The sequence below is a fragment of the Protopterus annectens genome, chromosome 10.part0 (assembly GCF_019279795.1).
Source record: "Protopterus annectens isolate FY-2018-M chromosome 10.part0, PAN1.0, whole genome shotgun sequence".
Taxonomy (NCBI): Eukaryota; Metazoa; Chordata; order Ceratodontiformes; family Protopteridae; genus Protopterus; species Protopterus annectens.
In genome coordinates this window covers 648,605,343-648,631,013 of record NC_056744.1, presented here as the reverse complement: position 1 = coordinate 648,631,013, position 25,671 = coordinate 648,605,343, and the positions used below count along the sequence as shown (strand labels likewise).

Genomic DNA, 25,671 nt, shown 5'->3' with positions numbered 1-25,671 from the left:
GCATTGTAATAGGCTTCTTACTTTTCTATTGGCGAGTGTGGTGAATGTGATATATAGTTGCTTAGTCACCAGTGATACGTATTTGATTGTCTGATAGAAGTTTGAATTGATGCACTGATGTTAACTCATTACATCTGAGTGATGATGATTCCAGATGCATCTGCAGTTAACTCCTACTGACGCCTGTATGTGTCAAATATTGCTTGTTCATATTTGCATCAATAATTCCAAAACCATGGTATGTACAAGGTTTTAAAATATTTCACCTTAAAGCTTACACACTAGCAAACTCAATTGCATTAATATTTGACCCCTGTGTCAAGTGCAGGTAAATAGATATTAACTGTTGTTTTTACAATATTAATTTATATAGATAAAATGTTCACATTTTTCTAAATATCTCAACAATCAACACACACAAAACTCTTATCCTCATATGAAAGCTCTCAGCTAGATGAATAAAATGCTGCTGACAGTATGCGAGTAACTTGAGAGGTTGCTGAGATATTGTTAGTTGTTTACAGAATATTACAAATGTAATAGTTAGTGGGTTTACTGTGACTTATAAAATTCTGTTTAAGACATAAAATGTAAAGAATACTACCACTATAAAAAAAGGTTTGTGCTGAAGAGCTTGCAATTTATGCTTCTTTCATAACCTCTATGGTTCCAGAGATATGAACATTTGTTTGAAATATGAGGACATAATCTGATTTTGTGAAAAGGCTTAGGCTCCGCCTATTGGAAGTTACAGTGCAAACTTCCTGACCTCCATTGGAGAGAATGTGTTAAGATAAGCTCATATATTTCCCAACAATTTAGTCTGAATAAGCGTTTATAACGCAGAAGCGTTTACCTGTTCTTAATAAAGTTAAGTTCATTTTTATTGTTTTTACCATTGTTTGAGTACATGGTTTCTGTATATATATACATATATATATATATATATATGTGTGTGTGTGTATGAGTCTTTTAACAGTGTTTCGCTGCTCATTTCAGTTTGTAATTAATACTTGTTCTGTTTTTCAGAAATTGTTCATCCTTAGTGGACTTTTTATTTTGTGGACAACGTAATACATTGTTCATTTAACAGCAGATAAATAAATTACTTTATGTATATATGGCACAAACCTAACCACTAAGAAAAGGTTGATACACAACTGGACCAAATAAAAAATTATAAAGAAAAATACTATCTGCAGAGAGTAAATGGACTTCTTTTAAGATCCTATACTGTTCAAATGCTACTACTTATGGACTACCCTTGTGCTCGATTCTCATAAAAAAATAAAACTGGACAAGAAAAGGAAAACCATCAAGATTTACTTCGGATGGATATTAAAAAATATTCATATTCATGAAACAAGACACAAATGCTCAAAACACAAGCACTGCTCCATGAAGCAAGGTTAAAGAGGCAACACACAATACTTATTCCTTTTTATTAAAGAAGGTAGTTAAATAAAGTAAGTTTTGTACTATACAAGTCCCATAGCCGGTTACAAGATGGAATCCTTAGGCTGCAGGAATGAAGCAGAACACAAACACAGTATACATGCTGGCCCCCACAAGGAAGACAGAGATTGCAGGTCACCGGTATAGATAGTCTGCCTCAATGTTAGCTGAAATCTCGGCCTCCCACTTATCACCATTGTTGAGCAGTTTTTCTTTGTTGTATAGAAGCTCCTCATGTGTCTCAGTAGAAAATTCAAAGTTGGGACCCTATGGAAACAAAAGGAGCAATAAGGAGTTGGTATTCTTAAATATTCTTATAAAGAAATGTTATCAGCTCTAAGTTTAGTTTCCCAAAGCTGGAAAAGCTCTAAAACCTATGAATTCATACACAAGTCAGTCTAGTTTATATATACTTTCTGACCCTACAAAACCATAAGTGCAAAGATAAATTATGAATGAGTTAAAACAACAAAAAAACACAGGGATCTATGTAGATATGACCAAGTATCAACAAGTTGTTTAAGCTTTTGCACCAACTCAAGACCATTTTATCACTTTTTTAGTACACCCAGGTACCTTCTGTTATAATGGTCCCAAATAATCTACTGTCATGCACCCACATCCACAATCAAATAATGAAATTTACAAATTGCAAACCAATTGAGCTGTATTCCATGTTTTTCAAAGTTGTTATATTCTAATAAACAGGTCTTCAGGCTGCAAACCACTACCCTTAACACTCTAAGTTTGTCAGAGTGCATCCTGCTGCTCTATTGTGTATAATTTTTGTTACTTTTTTTTGTTTTCCAGCCTTTACTGAAATGAAAAATGAAAGGCATGTAGTTACCATGGCAGATTCTTACATTCCAGACTGTTCAGTATGACTTATGAGTCCTCGAGCCACCGCTCAGATCTGATTGGGCAAATTTGGTGTTCTAGCCATGAGCCCTTTAGAATCTTTCCTTTCCATAACGCCCTTGTCCCCATGACTAACTAGATTGCATTTGAAGCCTTAAGTGTAAGCCCGTGATTTGTACTACAAGGATTTGGACTCAAGGAAGAAGACACAATCCTTGAGGTCTATGAACTTGTAGGGGGAAGGAGGGTGGGTTGCCATATCAGATGGACAGTGGAATGAAAGGATCTATCATTATGGTAAGTACATAACTTTTGTATACTACTCATTCAGTCCATCCAATCTGACATATAGGTCAGAATCCCCAGCTTTGGAAATCTGGGGAGGCCTCATGACAGGAGACCTTTCAGGAAGGAAGCCCCAAAGGAAACTCTGTCTCTGAACGTGCAGAACAATTTGCAGTGTTTAATAAAGGTATGTGTAGAAGACCAAGTTGCTGCTTCACAAATATCTTCCAGGGAATATGACTGGAAAACAGCTGTAGATGCTGCCATGAACCTGTCAGAATGAGCCCTGGGCTTGGCAGCCAAGAATTTGTTATGAAGTGAATAGGTAAAGGACATGCAAGCTTATAACTATCTACATTAGGAAAGAGTTCTGAGCAAAGGATACGAACAAATGTTTATCCTTCCTGAAGGTGGCTATACTGTGAATGGAGAAGCGAACAGCCAGTATATGCAGTATGTATTCCCCTTTATTCTGACACTTGGGAAAGAATGCAGGTAAGTGAATGGACTGAGGAATGTTGCTCTCAGAAGCAACTTTTGGTATAAGGGAGGGATTTGTTCTTAACATAATCTTATCCCTAAGAAAACAACATAGGGAAAGGCATATTAAAGAGTGTGAAGTTCTGATATCCTTTTGGCTCAAGTGATAGCTACCAAGAAGATAGTTTTCCAAGACAAAAAGTTTAGGTCTGTAGCTGCTGCTGATAGTTCAAATGGAGGCTTTGACAGGACTACTAGGATGAAATTTAGATCCCAAGGTGGCAGAGTCCTTTTATCATGGGAAAAAGAAAGGAAGGTGTCTTTGCGAAAAGCCTTACACAATCTGTAGGAAGCCAATGAATGATCCTTCAAACCAAAATGAAATGAGGCAATCACTGCTGAATGAACTTTAATAATTGGGAAAGTTGAGCCAGAATGGAAGAGAGTAGTAAGAAAATGGAGAACATCTTTAACAGAAGCTGAAAAGAGCTCAATATTTTAAGATTCCACCCATGAAATAAACCTTTATGTATTCAAGAAGTAAATCTTTTCCATTTACACAGTAAACCTTTCGGGTTGACAGTTTCTGCAATGCTGATGCTGGACTCCTTTGTAATCTTCATGTGAACCTAAGTGTCCTGGAGATCTATGGAGCACATCTATTCGTTCTTCTGTAAACATGGAAGAATGGACTGTATTGAGACAGACCATCCAAAAGCACGTCTTTTTTACATATTTGTATATTCAGGAGGCTGAAGTCCAGAATCAGCTTGAGGTCTGTGGACTTCTTTGGGACTAAAAGGAATCGTGAATAAAGCCTCAGCCTGATTTGGGCTGGTTTGGTGGGACCTCTTGGGTGGCTCTTTTTTGTAGCTGAGACAACCTCTTGTGAAATGTCCTTTGCCTGGCTGGGTGGGATGTCCAGCAATGGATGCGATGGGGAGTAGGAGTTTCAAAACATGGAATATGACAGCCTCTGAATATAATCCTTCTTACTCACTTGTCTCGTGTGTTGACACACCACGACAGTGAGTAGAGGGATATGCATCCCACAAATGCCTCCAGAATGGAGCAGTTGGACAGACCTTCAGGGATTCTGAGGTTGTCTGTTGGAAAAGGGCCCATGGAATCCCTGGTTCTGCAGACCTCTTTGGGCCTTAGGCTTGCATCCTTTAAAGGGGCCGCATCTTTGCCACAGCCTTTCTGTCAGAAGACGAGTCTGACTTCTAGACTTGCAGAACCTGTGTGAATGAGGCTCTTTTTCATTCCCGTTACTGGGATGTTTGGAGGGGGGGGTGCTTGAACTCTACTCCCACAGCAGAGAGAGTCTTGCCATCTTGCTAGCTCTTCTGCATTTTCTCTTTTGTCATCAATCCGAATAAGGCAGCACCTTCAAAAGGGGTGTTGGTGAAGGATGCTTTAAAGTTGTCTGCAAAATCACATAACTGCAAAAAGGTATGATTTCTCATTCCGATGCCTGACTCAGCTGCTCCATCCACTGCATTATGCATCAAGCACATGGAGAGACTGGTAATGGTAGATACTTTCATCAGAGTTGTCTGAAGTTGTCTCTGCAGCTCAGGAGATAGGGGGTTCTTCAGAGTGGATAATGTTTGCTGAGAGAGATTCCTCTTGATTCTTGTCACGTGGGTGGCATAGTTCATGACCAGAATTGCAAAGGAGTCTGAAGTATAACTCTGCTTCCCCAGCCTATTCATTGCCTGTGACTCATTCTTGGGCAGATGAATAGAGGAAGACTCCTCTGATAATCTTTCAGTGATTGCTGCTATAACTAAGGAATCAACAGGAAGTATTTTGGACCAATTGTGCTTGTGTTTTGGGGAAGGGAGAATCTTATTTGGTTTCCTGGGGACCATCTTGTAAGTGTCTGACTCTTGTCATTATTTCCTAACTGGCAATTCTACAAGCTTCTCAGCAGGAGCAACCACCCAGGACACTTATGGGGTTATTCTATATGCCTCAAATGATACACCTCATCCTGAGATGGAGATTCTGCTGGCCATGATCCCCTCTGATGCCTGAACTCTAGGATATCTCCAAAGAGGGCATCCTCTGGAAGGGATTACAGGGACGCTTCTCTATCATCTGAGTCAATATCCTTGGTAACTGCCTTCGAAAGCATGTTAAGATGTTTCTTCTTACTTGTCCTCTTCTTAATATGGCTCAGGGATTGATACTCCTCAGTCTACCGAGGACTGCTTCTGCATGAAGATAGAAAGTTTGAGGTTGATGAAACCACTCTGACTCGTGGATGTCTCTGCAGAAATAGGCATGATTAACTGCGGGCCCAAGATCGGACACTTGCTTCAGACACAGCTTTATATACAACAGGAATCTCAGGTTGAAGTAACTCCCACTACTGTAATTCCAAGGACAGCTTTAAAAAGGACTACACCACTTTACTAACATCCCCCAGTAGCAATTAATTTCAGCATCTAAAATTGGGGTCCTTCAAGACTTTCATTCAACAAAAGACACAAGTAAAAGAGGAATCTCTTAAAAGTTTTGTCCATAAGAAAACTTAAGTTCAAGAGACACTTTTCAGAAAACTGTTTATCTTCTACCAGACGTACAAAATTACATCAGATTATGTCTAGAATACTGACACTCTATTAAATAAAGACTAGTTTTTAACATGTATTCCTACATTCGGAAGTTTCTCATTTCAGCAGTTCTAGCTTGGTTAGTAGGGACTGCCAAGTACCAGAATTTCAGGAAGTACCCAGACAGGATGAGGGCAGTTTTGGCCGAACTGAACCAGAAAACTTAGTAAAGTGAAATTAGGAATGCCTAGACCTCCTTTATACAGTGAAGCCATACGCTTGCAACATGACATCAGAGGACCCTGAGAGTTCCACAGTAAACATGAACACTTTTTTTTTTTTTGTCCACAACCTTTTCCTAGTGAGAGTTGGCAGACACCCAGCCAAGAATAAGTACCTCACAAGAAGAAACGTCTTTCTAGATGAGATAGGAAGGAATGGTAATTGTATCCATTAATTTCTTTTCTACCCCTTGAAGGAAAATGTGCTACATGGAGATGAACTAGGGAGTGACAGGGACCACCTACCTATATGGAGAGCTTAAACAAATTGAGATGCTTCCCTGGGTTAGAAAGCAAAAGGGTAAAAACCAATGGAAAACAATGAGGAGGACATTGTCCCCTACCAATAAGATACCTCAGTTCACATGGAACAGATTAATATAAATATTTATGGATTTGATTGTAAACAAAAAAATAAATAAAGGACAATGGGCAGCCTTGGCTCACACCCCTCTTAAGGACAAAGAGAAAAGAAGCAATATTATTAATCAGGAACCAAACCAGGGAGTATTTGTACAAACATGTTACAGCAAGTGATCTAAAAAAAATGCCAATTCAAAAACCGTCCAGGGCATCCCAGAAAAATTCCCAATACTATTCAGTGTAAGAACTGCTAAGTTTTGCTGCCTATAGGAAAGTAACTTAGCCATTAAGCTGAGCAAGTCTGTCTACAACTACACTTGAGTGCAGCATTTAACAACTTCACATTCTAAGTCAAAATTCTTAACTTCTATTTTGATTATAAATCCACACCGAAGGATGCTTAACACCAACCAGCATGGTAGGCAGACAAACAACTAATCAATAAAACAACTACTTCTGTCTGAAAGTGAGGCACAGAGTTCTAAGATGATTCAGAATAAAAAGCACAATCCTACTACTAGGACAATGTATTAAGTAGATTATGCCAGATCATGTTGATAAAAATTACATAATCCTGTCCACCCAGACTAATGTACAAAAGCTAGAGATCATACTTTACTATTTTACCGTGGAAATTAGTAGTCTATCACTAAGATAAGTACCTTAAATCTCAAAACACTACAATTACAAGCAAAAACGTGAAAAAAGGCGCAAAGGAAAATTTACCTTCCCTGAACATAAAATCTAAACTTCCAGAGGTATTATCAAATATAATTATTGCTCATCTTTGTTAATAAAGACGGTAATAATTTGTCAGATAAATTCTTAAAGCATTAAGGATTTCACCCATAGATCAACTTTAAAAGAATAATGACTGAAAAACACTGGATGGTTAACAAAAGAAAGATACCATTCATTAAAGCACGTTAATGTTAGACAAACTGCTACCATGCACTGATATGATGACTGATGAGATAAATACTTCTTCTGGAGTGTCAATGTTCCTTGTGGTCTATGTGAAGTGCAATGGTTTCTGCGTAATAAGATATACAATGTCTCAGATAAGAATCGTTATACTAACCCATCCTCAAATATAAAATTATAAATATAAAAAAACTTCACCACAACAATAAATAGGACATGCTGGAGGGATAGATTCCTATCCCAGAGACTCCCCATGCTTTGGGACAGGATTCCAGTATACATCAGGCAGAGCCCCCTCACTAACACTCTTCAAGAAAAACTTTGACGGGTGGATGGGAAACAGAAAATTTACCCCAGGGATCACTGCAGTGGCTCTGCTGAACAGTGGCGCAGGGAGCTAATGGCTCTGCTGGACAGTGGCGCAGGGAACTAATGGCTCTGCTGGACATAGGCACAGGGAACTAATCTAAGGGGGTGGCGAAAGCCAACACATTCTGGATAAGCTTATAAATGCCCTTGGGCAGATAGCCTAGTACTTACCTATGAACCTATTTACCCTTTATAGTTAAAGAAAATGCAGCCAAACAATGTGTAATGCATGTATTTCCCTCTCCCATAAGAAAAAATATTAATTAGTTCACCAAGCAAGCTTATGTAAAGGTGAAATTGTACTCTACAGAGGAAAATAATGTAACTGCAAAAAACAAACACACTGCCTTCTGAACAAAGAGTGGTGCAAACTGCATTTGGCCACTTAATGAATTCAAGTATCAATTGCTACAATACAATCATGCTACCACGGTTAAAACTGTGATTCCTGGATGCATGTAGAACTCACTCACTCAATCACAAACACACACACGCATCTGTACCCAATCCATGCCCCCAAAACACACTTACACTGTTCTGACTGTAGCACACAGGAAAACATAAGAGCACAAATAAAAAGCAGAAAGAAAAATGTGCATGTACAACAAGCCAGAACAGCTCAAGTCTCATAACAGCAAATGACAGCCAATCAAAAAATCCAGAATACAAGTGTTTACTACGAGTGCTCTATTCCCATACTCTACAAGCACCACCAGACAGGTAGCTATCGCATGCGATGGTGACCTCAGGCATAGTCAGAATTACAGCCACCCAATCCTGTGCCTTCTCTAATAGTTCAATCTCTTTGAGGGAGGAATCAGGTACAGTGAAGTCCATTCACTCTCCAATGAAGAAGCTTCAGATGAGTCAGATGCTGGTTACCCATAAAAAGCTGAAACCAAAAAAAAGAAGTTATGTACTCACCATAATGTTCCATGTTTGTAGTCCATCTCGCCCTTCATTCTTACATATGGGTTTGGAGCTGATCCTTGGCTCCGACTCGGCCTTTTTGCAAGCTCAAAGTCTTCTAGTTGGCCAGTGGCTAGGTAGGTATCCCATGGTGCACCAGTATAATCCCCAGATCTTGTTTGCTGCTAACTATAGAGAGAAAGAACAACAATAATAAAAGGTCTCCACTTAAGAAAAAAAAAGTTTCTGTCTCCAGATCCTTCCAGGAAGGGGGTAGGAGGGCGGGTTCATAAGAATGAAGGGCGAGATGGACTACAAACATGGAACGTTATGGTGAGTACATAACTTCTTTATGTTCTGTAGTCCTATCTCGCCTTCATTCTTACATATGGGACAGCATCCCTAGCACCTTATTCTTGGGTGGCTCACGGAAAAATACTTCTGAGTACCGTGGAACCAAAAGAGGCTCTACCCCTAGAGGTCAAATCCAATTTGTAATGAGGAATAAATGTGTGAGGGCTAGCCCATGTTGATGCTGCACAAATATTATCAAGTGGAACTCTGGCTTGAAAGGCTGCAGAAGCAGACTGAGATCTCGTAGAATGAGCCTTAATTTTGAAAGGTAAAGGCTTACCATCGGAAGAATAAATGTAGGATATACAACTGGATATCTAATTCGAAAGGGTCACTTTGGAAACCGGGAGACCTAATCTGGAGTCGGAAAAGGAAATAAATAATTGGTCTGACATCCTCAATTCCTTGGTCCGGTGTAGCTAGAACCGTAATTGTCTGTGAACGTCCAACTGATGGAATCTGTGTTCTGCTGCGCTGGAATGATTAGGGAAGAACACCAAAAGCTCTATAGTTTGGTTCAAGTTGTTATGAGAGCACACCTTGGGAACAAAGGATGGATTAGTACGAAGAGATACTCTGTCTTTGTGAAAAATCAAATAAGGGGGCTTGACAGACTGTGCTTGTAATGCTGAAACTCATCTAGCAGATGTGATTGCCACCAGAAACAAAGTCTTCCAAGACAGAAATTTCAAAGGAGACAGAAGAGCTGGTTCAAAGGGTGGAGACGTTAATTTGGATAGAACAAAGTTTAAATCCCATGAAGCTACCGATTCTTGAAAAGGAGGTCTCAACAAAGTGGCACCCTTAAGGAAGATCTTACACAATCTGTGCGACATCAGACTGGACTCATGTTGACACAAATGAAAATTTGATATTGCTGCCAACTGAACCCCAACTGTGGCAGCAGCAGAACCCTGGTGAAAAAGTTCAGACAAGAATTCCAATACCACTGGAATAGATGCAGTATAAGGGTAAACATTCCTTTCCTCAGCCCAGATAGAAAACCTTCTCCATTTACTGGTGTATAACTTTCTAGTGGAGGGTTTATAACAAGATGTAAGACTGAGTCACAGAGGGTGAGAAATTATGAAGCCTGACTAGGGATGGAACTGGAGCAGCCAAGCTGTCAAACTGAAGGTGTGGAGGCTGGGATGAAGAGAGCCTGACATGTGTGTCAACAGATCTGGCACTGGGTCCAGAGTCCATGGGTTGTCTAGTAGGTGAGGACCGAGGAAGGGGAACCAAACCTGATGAGGCCAGTAAGGAGTGATGAGGATCAATTTGCTTCCCAACTGTTTTGCTTTCTGAATCACCTTGGATATGAGAGGAAAGGGCGGGAAAGCTAAAGGGACCAATCATGAACAAGTGCATCTCTCGGTGACTCCCCCAGAGGGGGGATAAGGGAGAAATAGCTGCTACATTTGGAGTTGATCTGGCTGGCAAAAAGATCGCAGCAAGGCTGTCCCCATCTGCGGAAAATCTGTTCCGCTATTTCCTACTTCAGAGACCACTTGTGAGGAATCAAGATTGCCTGGCTGAGTTTGTCTGCTATCACGTTGGTTGTCCCTGGGATGTGAATTGCCACTAGAAAGTGCTGGGAAGATATCACCCATTTCCAAACACGAATAGCCTCTCAAAAGAGTGGGTATGATCTGGTTCTGCCTTGTCTGTTGAGATATCATACTACCAACATGTTGTCTGATTGTATTGCTATCGTCCCAAGAGGAAGAAGGTTGTGGAGTGCTTGCAATACCAAGAGCACTACCCTCATTCTCTGGGACACTGATATGCAGGTGGGCCTCGTGATCTTGCCATGTGCCTTGGACAGTCCTGCCTAGATAATGCCCCCCACCCTGTGAGGCATCCGTGGTCACAGTAACAACGGGTTGGTGAAGAAGGAATGGAGTGCCTGTCGTTAGCTGGTTGGGTTGGATCCACCAATGGAGGTCCATCTTGCAAGACTCTGTTAACAGTACATGGTGGTATAGAGGCAGTTGTTGGAAAAAACACTGGGATGATAGAAACCATTGAAGAATTTGCATGTCTAGTCTGGCTAGAGGCACTAGTAATATGGTGGAGGCCATGGTCCCTAGAAGTTTCAGCATGGTCTTTGCCTTGACTTTGTGGAGGGGGGAGAAGATGGTGAATTTGTTGTACGACATTGTGTGCTCTTTCTGCTGGAAGACGAGCCAACATGGCTACTGAGTCTATTTCTGCACCTATGAAAGTAACAAATTGAGAGGGCGATAAGGCAGACTTTTCCCAATTTATAGTAATCCCCAACTGGGCACAAAGTTGGATAGTGGCATCTCTGGTTTGAAAAAGTAGATGCCTGGTGGAGGCAGTCAGGAGTCAGTGGTCCAGATATGGAAACACTTGGAATCTTACACGTCTCAGGTGAACTGTCACTACTGCCATACATTTGGTGAACACCCTGGGGGCTGTGGTGAGACCAAAGGGCAGAGCACGAAACTGGTAGTCACTGGCTCCCAGCTGGAAGCGTAGATGGCTCCTCGACTCTCTGTCCATTTTTATATGGCAGTACGCGTCTTGGAGGTCTACTGAGCACATCCAAGTGTCTTTTCCAAATAGAGGGAGTATAGACTGCAGTGTCATCATCCGGAACTTGCCCTTCTTTATGGATTAGTTTAGTTTGCTGAGGTCCGAGATGGGCCTCCAGTCCCCTGTACGTTTTGGCACTAAAAAGAATCTGGAGAAAGTTCAGAATCCTACTTGGTCTGCGCAGACGGTATGGATGACTCTGTGAGGAATTTGTTCACTTCTACAGTTGCTTGATCCCTGTGATTGGGTGGAACATCCGGGATCCTCTTGGGAACATGAGGTGGGAGAGAAAAGGGTATGGAGTAACCTCTGGTGATAATTCTTTGTACCCATTTCTCTCAGGTGATACATAGCCAGGCTTCCGGATACAAAGAAATGTGACCCCTGACCGGCTCCAGAGAAGCACAGTCGGGTCCCATATCAGGAGCGCTGATAGGGTCGACCTCGAAAGGAATCGCGGCCTCCCTGGTTGTGCAGCCCCCCCCCCCCCACCTCTAGGGCGACGTCTACCATTTGCTTCTCCTCCTCTGCCTCTGAAGGAGGAGTCTCCTGTCATTCCAGGAAAAAACCTCTAGGACTTCTTGAACTACATTTTACCACCTCTCTGACCCTTGGGATATGGTCTAGAGGGGACGGTAAAACGTACTCCCACGGCAGAGAGCGTTTTCCCTTCTTGCTCACACCTCGTGTGTGTGTCTTTTACCTTGGGTCCAAGCAAGGAAGAACCGTCAAAGGGGGCGTTGGTAAAGGTAGACTTGAACGGCTCCGCAAAATTACACAAGTGCATCCAGGAGTGCCTCCTAAGGGAAACTCCTGAACCTGCTGCCCTGCTCGCTCCATCGGCTGCATAAGAAATCAGCCTCATGGATGAGTTAACAATGGAATGGAAGGTGGACAACTGAGCAGACACCTTATCAAGGACTCCTTCAGTAGATGTACCTTATAGAGTCTCTCCTAACTCCTTAAGGAGATCTCTCTGAAGCCTTGTAAAGTGTGTTAGGTAGTTCAGCGATCTAAGAGTGAATGCCACTGATGAAAAGATACGCTTCCCGTACCTGTCCATCGTTCGAGACTTCTTGTTCGGCAGATGGACAGATGAAGTCTCCGCTAATTCCTTCTTAGTGGCCACCACCACTACCATGGCATCTACGGGAACACCCTTGGACAAAAATTTATTAGGTCTCCTGGGGAATGGCTCCACAGCATCAGGAGTCTCCCACACCTTTCGACTAACAAGCTCTAACAGTTCATCAAAAGGTGGAGACACCCAAGAGGTTGAAGGTTGAGACCCGAAAGCTTTCAGGTACACCGACTCCTCATCAGAAGGGCTAACAGTGGGCCAGCCACACTTCTGCTTAAGGATCTCTTAAGATGTCCATAAAGGAGACATCATCAGAGGACGACTTAGGGGACCCTTCTGACTCCTCGAGGTCGGTGTCGGAGGTAAGAGACTCATCCTGGGAGTCTACATGCTTCCTCTTGCATGTCCTCTTCCGAGGGGGCTCCTCGGAAGCACATTCTGGGGAGGTCTCGGAAGAGTGGGGGCCACCAGCCAGGGGCTCCTGAGGCTGCAAGTCTCTGCTGTCCGGAGAGGAAGTAGGTGCTGAGACGGAAGTTGGTGCCCAAGGGGGAAGAGTGTCAGTACCCCTGGGTGGAGCTGATGATCGGGACAGCACACTCCTCATCATCTCCAAGGAGATTGAGGATGCCATCAGCTCCAAGATAGATGTAGGGTCCGAGCTCACCCTAGCCAACACACCGAGAGGGAGACTCGGAACCGAAGAGGTCTGTTTCCAGGCGTCCCTGTCAGGGCAGACTGGGCAGTTTCGGCTACTAGACACCACGGACGGTGCCGAAGGGGGAGCTGTAACTGAGGGTTCCACAACCAGCGGTACCGAGCACTCCGGCACCGAAAGCCCAGCATGGCTCGGAGGAGGAACCACAGAAGGGGAAATGGACTCGAGTGGCTCCGGAACCAACTGGGTTGGAGCCAACAGCATTTGGGGCAAGGCAGATGACTTCAGGAGTCTCAGCACTACTCTCTCCACATCTTCTTCCAATAGGCTCCTGGAAGATCTGGAAGACAGTGTGGGAGATCTAGGCCTCTGTAAGATAGGGGACCTTAACGGTGGGGAGATCAAGGGATCTCTAGACCAGCTCCGATGTCTGCCATCAGTGGTCGGCTCCGAACTGCCTGGGGCCGACACTGTAGCCATAGTAGCTATGCCCTCAATTGGTTCTGAAATCAGTGGAGCTGAGGAGGGAGACGACTTGTCTGGTTTTGACATTTTGGGAGGTGGTTCCGAGGCACCAGATGGAGCCTGGGAATGCCTCTTGGAAGGTTTAACCTTTTCTTTCTTACATCCAATGGATTTAGAACAGGAGGACAAACTGGCTAAGTCTTCCTCAAAGGAAGGCTTAAGGAGACCTTTTAATATTAGTTTATTCTTCCTTTTCTGTAAAACCCTGGCACTGAAAGAATGACAAAACAAGCATGTTTCTTGTAAATGGATGTCTCCGAGGCAATACACACAGTTACTGTGGCCATCAGTAATAGACATCTTCTGCGAGCATTTGACACATTTCTTAAACCCCGAGGGTTTATGACTGTTTGCCTCCTTAGACAAAGCACTGAAGAACTGGCACAAGCCAAACACCCAGAGAGGACTAGGTCCTCTAACTTAAACGGGCCTAGCCCTTACCGCACTAACAATCACACAACTATGAGGACTAGGTCCTCTAACTCAAAAGGACCTAGAAAGGAGTCTAGAAAGGTCTGAATTCGCAAATATACTGACACACACACACACACACACACACACACACACACACACACACACAAGGTAGAGGCCTCTATACAAAACTATGCCTTAGAATCGAGAAGGGTTGGAAAATCAGGAACCCTTGTCAGCTAAGGTGAAAATCTGACAAATAACTCGGCGGATTACTCAAAAAATATCTAACTAAGCTAATAACACCACACACTACGAAACACTAAATAGCTAAGCTAATAACACACTCTAAAGAACACTGCACAGAAGTGAAATTGAGCGCAAGGCGCACCTTTAGCACTAGCTATCAAACTGATAAACTACAAATTGTCGAAACTAGACCAGCACAGTAAACAACAACTAGGGCAAAAAGCCCGGTAAATGAAATGAAATTGGCACACAGGATACCAAAGAGAACAACAAGGCCAACGGCCAACCAGTTCTCAACAATAATTCACTAAATAGGGGGAAAAAGTACTGCAGTTGACTAAACACCTCTAACGATAGAAAACAACACTAGCAAAGTCTATATAAATCGAAAGTTAAGCTGTAAATAGCAAAAAGTGTTAAACTTAGCCACGGCTAAGAAGAAGCACATCTGAACTCATTGACGCGGCAAACAAGATCTGGGGATTATACTGGTGCACCATGGGATACCTAACCTAGCCACGAGCCAACTAGAAGACTTTGAGCTTGCAAAAAGGCTGAGTTGTAGTGGAGGATCGGCTCCGAACCCATATGTAAGAATGAAGGTGAGATAGGACTACAGAACATTGCAAGTTTCTATTGAGCAGTTCATGCCCTTCCTAATCTTCATCCAGCTTCTTTGGAATGTGTTCTCTTTTCATCCTCAGATGTTTTAAGCAGGGTGTTTCAATCTGATCTTTATTTTCTTTTGGAATTGTATCTATATATATATATATATATATATATATATATATATATATATATATATATATATATATATATATATATATATATATATATATACATACACACATTTAGTTATGAAGTTTAATGAAAAATTCTAGGCGAACTGGATTTGACATTACTATTTCTTCTAGGTGCTCCATCCATCTGAACTACCTTACATACACCCAACAGCATTGTCAGATTCCTTGGAGATGAACTTTACCAGTTCAATGCATTTTTCTATTAGAGCCTGTCCGATAATCTGCACATTGTTTGTATGACCCTATTTTCTACACTGACTTTCAAGATGCCTGTTCCATATCTTAACTCCTGTATTTGGAGTGCATGTTCTGTAGTCATGACTACCTATTCCCTGAGAGAATCTTAATGTTTCAGTCTTTAATCCAGTATGAGTTAATTGTTGATGTCTGGCACCGCAGGCTTCCTTACACGACTTAGTGCACTGTAACACTTCCTCTAACAACTGAAACAGGGAGGACATACAGGACTGCAAACCAAGTAGTCTATCTCTTTATTCCCATAGACTGTGTCCCCATCTTCAGACACTTGGCAATGTGTACTGTTGACAGATATAAACATGCTCCACAGTTAATAGTCAAAAAAATTTCCATACCATAACAAATAAAATACCAAATCAATAACCTATTCACTCTTCTCAGTTAGTGAAAGTACATTGGGGGCAGAAAAAAATAAAAATAAACAATAAAGGCAGAAATGTAATTAATTGTAAAGGATGGCCAGGGTGATAGAAAACTATCAGCAATTGGAAATACTCCACTGTTATACAATTTTTAATTTTAACCCACCAATAAAACTGGATTGGTATCACAAGAGCCTTGGGTTATAATGGAATTCAGTATGCAAAGGTTCATTTGAACAGTTTTAAACAGAGTGCTACGTGGGAATAAATAACTACAGAGAGGATATCAATTGGGGAATAAACTTACTTTTGCTGATCCATTCAACTGCTTCTAACACATTTATTTATTTATTGACATTTGTTGACTGGGAAAGTCCACTGGGTCAAAGACCATTTTCGGTGGAAGCCCGGGGAGAAAAGCTCCACAAAAACAAAAAAATTAATACAGAGTGTACAAAGATAATATAACAAGTTAACATGGATATTGACAAAATTACAATAGCTACTTCGTTACTGCTACACGACAACAACAATGTTAAGTACAAAAAGTATAGTACAGTAAAGATATAGAATATGAAGTAATGTAACAATACAATATTTTGAAATACAAAACATAGATTTATTTTTTTTTTGTTAGAAGTTGTAGTCACTGCCTAGGAGTAGACTGAAGTATAGAGGAGTTGTACAACGGGAGACAAAGTATATTGTATTGTTTATGGTGGTTTAGATGTAATTAAACAAGAACAGATAGGATTATTGAGGTAGTGGCATTTTAGTGCGGATTTGAAAGATTTCTTAAAGTATTTCACAGTCACTCTTTTATTCATTTTTTTCTGAGAAGGAAGGTATACTGGACCAACAATGTATTTCTTTTCAATTACATTCTAAGCGGGTTTATCTTCAAGTCCTTTTCCCAGTAGCATACTATTTGTTGTCTCAGAACCACAACTTCGAATTCCTTGACCCTACTTGGTTAGGTCTAGCAGGTCCAGACATTCAATTGCTGAGTGCTCTAAAACAAGGGAGGACTTCTTTCAATGTAGTAAATACAGTCTCAGATGTTCTCCCTTGCTAATACTGAGGTAAGTTAAGTTACATTCTTCCAAACTTTTTTCTCCTGCTCTCATAATTTTCCTGTCTAGGTCCTGTTCAAATCTCAGTCCTGATTCTACTAAAGGCTGACTGTTCAATGTCAAGATTAACTTCAATGGACCTGATGAAGTCATCTACAATCTTTATTTTGGGGCCACAGCCTTTGGCCTCAATAATCTCAATGTCAGCAGAGTCAAGCTTATCAACCTCAACCTCTGGGATGCTAGGTCCTGACCTGGCATTGGGGGTTATGTCTCTTGAGGTCAAGGATGGTCCAGCCTCCTCCAGGCCACACTATCCTGCCCCCCAAGCTTGGCCTTTAGGTAAAGTCTAGATCCTTGGAACTGATTTTTATGATGATTGGAACTCTAAATGCAGAAGGTGATGCCAGTTTGGCTTGAAAACGTTAAATGGCTGAACAGTTAGCACAACAAGACATGCACTCCATGCCAACTTTGATGTTACAGGTTTTCCTGGATGGGCCCCTCCCTGGCATGGATCTAAATCTCTGTGTCCTCTTCAGGATCATGTATACCTGCAGCCATCCAACCCTTCACAGCTCGGATGCTGTGACTGGAGGCATATTACAAATATTTTTTTTGTAAATATGTATGGTTTCTTTTAGAGCTCAGTGTCATCCCCACTGACAGCACTGAGTTAAGCCAAATGCAAGAGTCTCCTACCCAAATACAGATGAAGGATAACCATCCTCCCTGACCAATGTCCCCTAGTTTGGGGAGATCCTAGAAATGATGGGATGGGTCCCCAGACAATCTCTGAATTTAAGCTCGTGTGACATCAAAAGGCATCTGCTGAACCTGTCCACTAATTCCCATAACCTCATGGTCTCTTGATACCAGGTTTAAGACCCGTTTCCCCCTTGTTTACGGAGGCCTGTAAGGCAAATAGAACTGCTCTCATATCCAGAATGTTTACGTACAAGAAGTCTCCTGTTCAGTCTATGTACTCTGGTCTCTCTGTCCTAAACAATGCCCCATAAGATGCATATGTGGTGACTATAGAGAATGGGGGGGCATCCTTTATCTGCACTGGATAAATGTAGTCACCAATGAAAATGTCAACATACTTTGGGCAGTCAAACATCATTAATCCTGGGATCCAGCAACTAAGACCATTATACAAGCAGGGTCCACAGTAGGACTTGTGCAGAACCTCACAAAAGGAACCAGGAAAGCAGCTACTGCCATTAGGAATACCTTCAGAATTAAGGCTGCTGACAGTGTAATTCAGGAATAACACTACTGCTCAATGTATGGACATTATCCTTTCTTGGGGAAGTCTGATCAACTTCTGCACTGTGACCAGGTGACAGGCTGTAAAAAGTTGTCTTGTTACTGTTCTAAATGGGACTTTTCAATATTTATTGATATTTCGATAGAAAAAGCCTAAGTAAATAAGTAAGAAAGTAGCATCTTGTACAAATTAAGGAATAATTTCAGTTAGTGAAAAGGAGACAATTGCTTAGACGTGAACATTCTGATGTTGAGCAGTCTCAGATGAGCTGTGTCCACTGCCATGCATTTGGTGGAGAGGGCAGTGGTGAGACTGAATGGTAAGGCTCTCACATTTTAAAGAGTGGCTTTCACCCCAAAGTACAGAAACTTCTTAGATGCTGTAGCTACGTTTATATGCAGGTAGGTATCTTGAAGGTCCAAACACAGCTAGTCTCCATCCTGAAGATACAAAAGGATTGACTGCATTATGATAATCTAGAACTTTGCTTTCCTTACATAACGTTTTAAGACAAAGTCTGTGGTGATCTGTCTTTTTGGGGACTAAACAGAATATAGAACAAATCCTGGACCCTCAAGATGACCCTTTCTATGAGTAGGTTGGAAACCTCTATTTTGGCTGCTGCTTCTGGTGGAGTGGAATGTCTGGAAGGAAGGAAGAGGTTGGCCAGGAAAGCAACTGAGAAAGTAACTGTACAGAATAAAGAATCTATGTACTCACCATAATGTTCCATCTGAGTAGTTCTACTTCATTTGTCTTCAACTTGTGGGACACTGGATCCATATAGGAGCTGAGCCGGCAATTTCACTATCATCTGCTCCGAGATCCAAGCTTCTCCCCTTACCCATAATACACCTCCACTACCTTCCAACCCCCAGATCCAGTTTCCTGACCCTTATACTGATAACCTGACCTGAAAAATACTTTATGACCTACAACTGCAGCCTGTTCATATGACAAGGTCAGGGGGAAGGAGGGAGGGACCACTGAAGACAAATGAAGTAGAACTACTCAGATGGAACATTACGGTGAGTACCGAACTTCTTTATCTGAAGTAGTTTACTTCATTTGGTTTTCAACCGGTGGGACAGAGTCCCCAGCTACTAAACTCCGGAGTGGCCCTCATGGCAGGATATTCTGGAGCACCGCGGAGCCAAAGGATGCTCTCCTTCTAGAAGTCAAATCCAATTTGTAGTGAGAAATAAAGGTATGAGATGAGGACCAAGTAGCTGCAGAACAAATATCATCCAACAAGACTCTAGACCAAAAGGCCGCAGAAGTAGCCATGGACTTAGTGGAATGAACCTCAGCTGACCCAGAGGAGACATACCTTTATTCTTATAGACCTGAAGGATGCACAAGGAAATCCACCTAGCAAAAGTGACCTTGGAGAGAGGTTTACCTTCCTGGTTGAAGACTTATGAGCAGCCACCAGAATAGACCTAACTGAAGAGGATAATCCAAGAGTCCTAGCGATCATGGGAACTGGGCCAGCCAAGCCGTGAGCTTCAAACTGTCCAGGTTCGGATGAGGAAACCCCGATGAGTGTGAAATCAGATCGTGAATGGGATCCAAGTTCCAGGGCGGAGCCAGAAGATGAGACCAAAGGAAGGGAAACCATACCTGGCGAGGCCAAAAGGGGGCAATGAGGATCACTTTGCTCCCCAGTCGACGAGCTTTCTGTAGAAACCTCGGAATAAGAGGTACTGGAGGGTAAGCATACAGAAGAACAGGAGGCCAAGCATGGACTAGATCATCTCTGGGGGACTTCCCCGGCAAGGGGTTCAGAGCAAAAACCTCGCCGCACTTCGCATTGGAAGGTGATGCAAAGAGATCGCAGCAAGGCTGACCCCACTCCAGGAAGTTCTGCTCTGCTACTGAAAGATTCAGAGACCACTCATAAGGCATCAGAATAGTCCGACTTAACCTGTCCATTAGAATGTTGGACCGTCCCGGAATGTGCGTTGCTATGAGAAAGCGACTGGTGGAGATTGCTCATTCCCACAGTCTCATTGCCTCGTGACAAAGGGGGTAAGATCTGGTCCCTCTCTGTTTGTTGATGTACCAGACCACTGACATGTTGTCTGACTGAATTGCAATGGTTGCCAGAGAAAGAAAGGCATGAAGGGCCTGCAACGCCAAAAGGACCGCCCTCATCTCTAGAACGTTTATGTGCAAGCTGGTCTCAACAGGGGACCACAGGCCTTGGACTGCCCTGCCCGAACAATGCTCCCCCCCACCTGAGTTGGGAGGTGTCTGTGGTCACTATGGCTTGGACAGGGGCTGAAACAAAGGGTCGTCCCTCCAAGATCTCCAGAGAGCATATCCACCATAGAAGGGACAATCAACAGACTCGACTGAGGTGTATTGGATACGATAATAGAAGTGCCAACAGGGACCATTGTACAGCTAGTGTCCACTGTAGAATTCTCATATGTAACCGGGCACACGGAAGAAGCGTTATGGTCACTGCCATTGAACCGAAGGTCCTCAACACTGATTCTGCTGATGGAAGATGAGAATGGTAGATCAGAGACATATGCATCCTCAGGTTTCATACTCTCTCTGAGGTCAGAAGATTTTGCACTGTAAGGTGTCTATCCTTGCCCCAATGTAGTCTATCACCTGGACTCGATTTAAAAGTAATTTGGATGCGTTGATTGTGATCCCCAAATGCAGAGCAAGCTTTAAGAAATAATCCCTGGTTTGAGATAGTAGACCCCTGGTGGGAGCAGAGAGGAGCCAATCATCCAGGTACAGATAGACCTGAATCCCCTAAAGCCTCAGGTGAGCCGCTACTATCGCCATCACTTTGGTGAACACCCTGGGGGCTGTGGTGAGACTAAAGGGTAAGGCTCGAAATTGGTAATGATTGACTCCTAGCCGGAAGCGGAGGAACCTCCTGGAGCTTCTGTGCATCTTTATGTGATAGTAGTCATCCTGGAGGCCTAACGAGCACATCCAGTTGCTCTCTTGCAGGTACGGCATGATGGGCTGTAGTGTGACCATCTGGAATTTTTCTTTGGCAACTGACAGATTCAGGGTAGATAGATCCAGAATGGGCTTTAAGTCCCCCGTTTTCTTTGGCACCAAAAGGAACCTGGAGTAGAAACCTGATCCGGACTGATCTGAGGGGAAAGGTTCGATGGCTCATTTTCCCAGCAGCTTGGAAATTTCCTGTGCTGCTTCCTCCCTTTGCATGGGTGATATGTCCAGGAGGTGTTTAGGAGGAACCACAAAGGGGATAATGTAGCCTCTGGATATGATCTGAAGCACCCAGCGGTCTGATGTTATGGACTCCCATGCCGCTAGGTGCAATGACAATCGTCACCTGACTGCCTCCAGAGTAGAGCAGTTGGGCAATCCCTCAGGGTTGCTGTCTGGGCCTGTCAGAGAAAGGTTCTCCAGATCCAAAATTCCTCGGACCCCCTCTGCCTCTGGGCCGGCATCTATCCTGTCCCCCTCTGCCTCTGGCGGAAGAACAGCCCTGAGTGTCCCGGGAATACTGTGACTTCTGGAACCACATATTCTTTTGCCCTCTCTGATTCCGGGAAAAGGATCTTTGAGGGTTCGAGAAGCAGATTCAGACGGCAGACAGTGTCTTCCCATCCTTCTCACTCTGGACTAAAGTTTCTTTGATGGTCTTACCAAAGAGAGTAGAGCCGTCATTCGGGGCGTTGGCAAGGGACACCTTGAAAGGTTCCAAAAACTGATATAGTCTGAGCCAGGCGTTGCACCTCATGGACACGTCGGACCCAGCCGCCCTAGCCGCTCCTTCCGTAGCATGTGAGAGAAGTCGCACTGACGTGTTGGAGACTGCTTTCAAAGCAGCCATCCTCAGGGAGAACAAGTCGCTGTCCTCCTGCGAAATGAACTTAGGGGGAGACTCAGCCAGCTCCTTGACCAGGTCGCACTGGAGTCTTGTGACGTGGGTGAGGTAGTTCAGCTCCCTAAAGGAAAAGGTTGCTGAAGCATAAACCCACTTCCCTAAGTGATCCATCATCCGTGACTCTCGATCAGGAGGATGAACAGAGGAACTCTCTTGGCCTAGTTCCTTTTTTTGGCTGCTGCTACCATCACAGCATCTATGGGGGAACCCTTGTTCTATGCTGGTCTATCTGATGGACTCAAGATCTTATCACGACGTTTAGGGATTGGTTCCATGGTGTCCGCCTCCTTTCAGGCCAGCGAGGTGACCAGGTCCACCAGGGGATCTGTGGGAGGGGACACCCAGGAAGTAGAGGGGCCCATGCCAAAAGACTCCAGGAACATGGACTCGTCAAAAGAAGGTTTGGGGGCAGACCAACCTCCCCGTTGGCATATGATTTCCATGATGTGTTCAAAGGAGACATCCTCGGGAGGTGACCTGGAGGAACCTTCCCCATCATCCAAATCCATGTCCTCAGTGAGGGACTCGGGGGAGTCCAAGTGCCTCCTTTTACACGTATGCTTGTGAGGCACATGTCCGGTGGGGCTCTCTGGGGGGAACTCACAAGCCACTTGTTCCTCAGAGAAACCTTCTGAAGCTCCTTGACCGGGCTGTCCCTCTGGTAAAATGATGGGATTCGTAGATAGAGCTGAGGGGGTCGAGGTGGAATCCGAGAGGATAGTCAGGGGTCTTGATGCAGCGGAGAGAACCCTGTCTACCACATCGACCGCCGAGGGAGAACAAACCTCCTGGGGAACCAATAAGGAAGCCGGTCTCCCCGGAAACGACGTGAGAATCTGAGCCGGGCCCAAAGTGGACAAAGCTCCGAGGGAGGGAACTTGGCCCAACAATGCCAGAGCAGATGAAAAAAGTTCTGCTCCCTCGGATCCGATACCCAAACTCTGGCTCAGAGAGCCGCTTGGATCTGAACTGGTCAGATCCGACACGCTCCAGGCAGCTGTCGGCGTCGAGGAAGCAGGTACCATCGGCACTGAGCCCCTAATTAAGGCCATCCTCGGATCCGAGTGACCTGGTGGATGGATCAGAGAAGGAGAAATCGGTGTGAAAAAAGGAAGCATGTTCCCCCCTCCAGAGGGAGAGGGGACATGCAAGACCCCCATTTAGATGCGAGTACGAATGAACCTCATCATTTTATCCATGTCAATTTCCGATAAGCTACACGTGGATCTCGATGCCACGGACTCTGACCTGGCGGGTCGAGGAACCGAAGCCCTAGATGGAGAACGTGTCTCCTCAGACTCCGTGTGAAAATCTCAGAGATCGGAGCCAAAGGGAGTCACGGATTGTAGGCTGACTTTTGGCGGGAGAAGGGAAGGTCCGGAGAAGTCTTATGTTTTTCTGGTTTGTGAGATTTTGGCTCTCTCTCCTTCTCCCTGCCCCTTTTCTGCTCCACTTCCACAGGCTTTGAAATGGGAGGTTGAGTCCCAGCCTGGGAGGGAGGAGAAGCAGGGGCAAGAGAGGAAGGAGAGGCGGCCACAGCAGCCGCTGTTACCAAAGCCGAGGACGAGGCAACCACTTCAGAAGTGGGAAGAAGGACTTTCAGGGCCAACTTAGTCTTCCTGTCCTTGACAGCACGCAGGTTAAAACCCGCGCTCACAGAACAATCAGTATTCAGGTGGGCAACGCCCAAGCACATCACACAGATTGTGGCCATCTGCAGGAGACAATTTATGGCCACATTCAGTGCAGCTTTTGAAAACAGGCTCATCAGCCATGCCTCTATCCAAGCCACTCACACTAGAGAAGGGAAGAAAAGGAGAGAAAAAATTACCAGTTTTCCCACTCAGACCACTCACCACAAACTCAAGTCACACAGAACACACTGAAGGGGGAGGGGAAGTAAAGCACACTAACAAACTAACTCTAAAGTACAAAAAAGGTTCTATTATATGATGCCCCAGCGAGGGGAGGAAGAGGAGATGGAGCCTACACTAAACACTTATTCTCAAATTTTAAGAGAAAAATGCTGCATAAAAGCAGAAAACCCACTCACTACTCAGAGCTCAGGAGATCATGATGCTTCAGCAAGCCGCAGCAAACGAGATCTGGGGGTTGGAAGGTAGTGGAGGTGTATTATGGGTAAGGGGAAGAGCTTGGAGCTCGGAGCAGATGCTAGTGAAATTGCCGGCTTGGACCCAATACGGATCCGGTATCCCACAGGTTGAGGACCAAATGAAGTAAACTACTTCAGATCTGGAAATTACCTTGCTGATCTATCTTTCCTGGGTGATATCCAACCATGCTGTTAAATACAGGGATAGCTGAACTCTAACTACTGACGGAGAAGGACAGTCCGGCAAGGTCCTCAGGGGTGCTGGGCTGATTCTTAAACAGAGGGCTACAGAACCCTTGGTTTTGCAGTCAACTTCTGCCACTGATGCAGCAACCATTGAGGAAGCCCATGAGGAAGTTTCTGTAAGACTGATGCTCAAGGAGCGGGTACTGACATTCATGAAACCTTAACTTCTTTGCATACTTTTGGTTTCTAGCAAAAGACAGTTGTGAGACAGTGAACTTCACTCCAACAGCCACTAGCTTCTTCTGCTAAACCTCACTCATCAACAACTTCACTTTTACCTATGGTCCAAAATACTGAGGACCCTTCAAAGGGGAAGCAGGTGAAGGACATCTTAAAATTTTCCATGAACCCACATAATCTTAGCCAGCTCTGCCTGTACATGGTGATAATTTCCCAGCTGCTTTACTGCTCAGTATGCTGATGTCATACTTTGCATTACTGACAACTGTGACTGTAATCCGCACTGTAGATTGCCGTGCGGAAATAGTTTTAGCATACCAGGCATTTTCTTTACAAGATCAAGCTGAAAACAGGTCATATGCATCAGGTAAATGCAGCTTGTCTACTCCTACCCACTACCAAATTAATGTGAGAGAGAGAGAGAGAGAGAGACCAGATTAATGTGGGAGAGAGAGAAAGAGAAAAAGAGAGAGAGAGAGAGAGAGAGAGAGAGAGAGAGTGGGGGGGCACCCAAGACACAGACAGGACAGACCAAAAAGCTTCTTGCAAGAACTCTTCCTCGGTGTAGGTGGGATCTATAGGTCAGAATACCTTCAGCCTTATTAATTCCATGATCCCCCCAAATTTGGGGCCATCCTGAGGGGAATGTGGGGAGGCCCCTTTTGTTATATTTGTATCTGGTCTACAGGATTCTGGTGCAGAGTACAAACACCTCCTCCTGTAGCTCCTATTTCTTGGGAAACTCAAAGTGCACTCATCTGAGCATTTGGAAGAGAATTCTTTACCCAAAAGTCTTACTTTGTGGTGACTTTCTGGTTCCCAGTCCTGTTGGAATGATGATGAGAAATCCAAAGACTTGAACTGAGAGTTGTCACAAAGTGACGGCGAAGTCAGTGGTGGCAGCTGTCTTACAACTATGTTCAAAAACTCAAGTCGCTGGAGTCCAGAGTATTGGCACAGATATTATCAGGCTCATCACCAACACAGACACCCATGAGTTGAAGCAGAGTTGATGATACTGATGCAGCTTCCAGTGCAGAGGATGGCTTCAGCACTGAAGGCTCAAATGCTGAAGATGCTGACATTAAGTGGCACTGAAGGAACTGGTCCAGATGCCACCATAAATATATCAATGCCCATGACTTTTGA

At 43.8% G+C, this 25,671-nt stretch overlaps 1 protein-coding gene across 1 annotated transcript in view; it reads right to left on the bottom strand.

Annotated features, from left to right (window-relative positions):
* Positions 1 to 1,409: 1,409 nt before the first annotated feature.
* The window catches only part of NDUFS8 (NADH:ubiquinone oxidoreductase core subunit S8), a 517,217-nt gene continuing 492,955 nt past the window's right edge, over positions 1,410 to 25,671 (bottom strand). Inside the window, exon 7 of the mRNA XM_044085488.1 lies at positions 1,410 to 1,722. Within this exon, the coding sequence (XP_043941423.1) occupies positions 1,591 to 1,722 (132 nt within the window). The 3' untranslated portion in view covers positions 1,410 to 1,590. The remainder of the gene's footprint in view (positions 1,723 to 25,671) is intronic.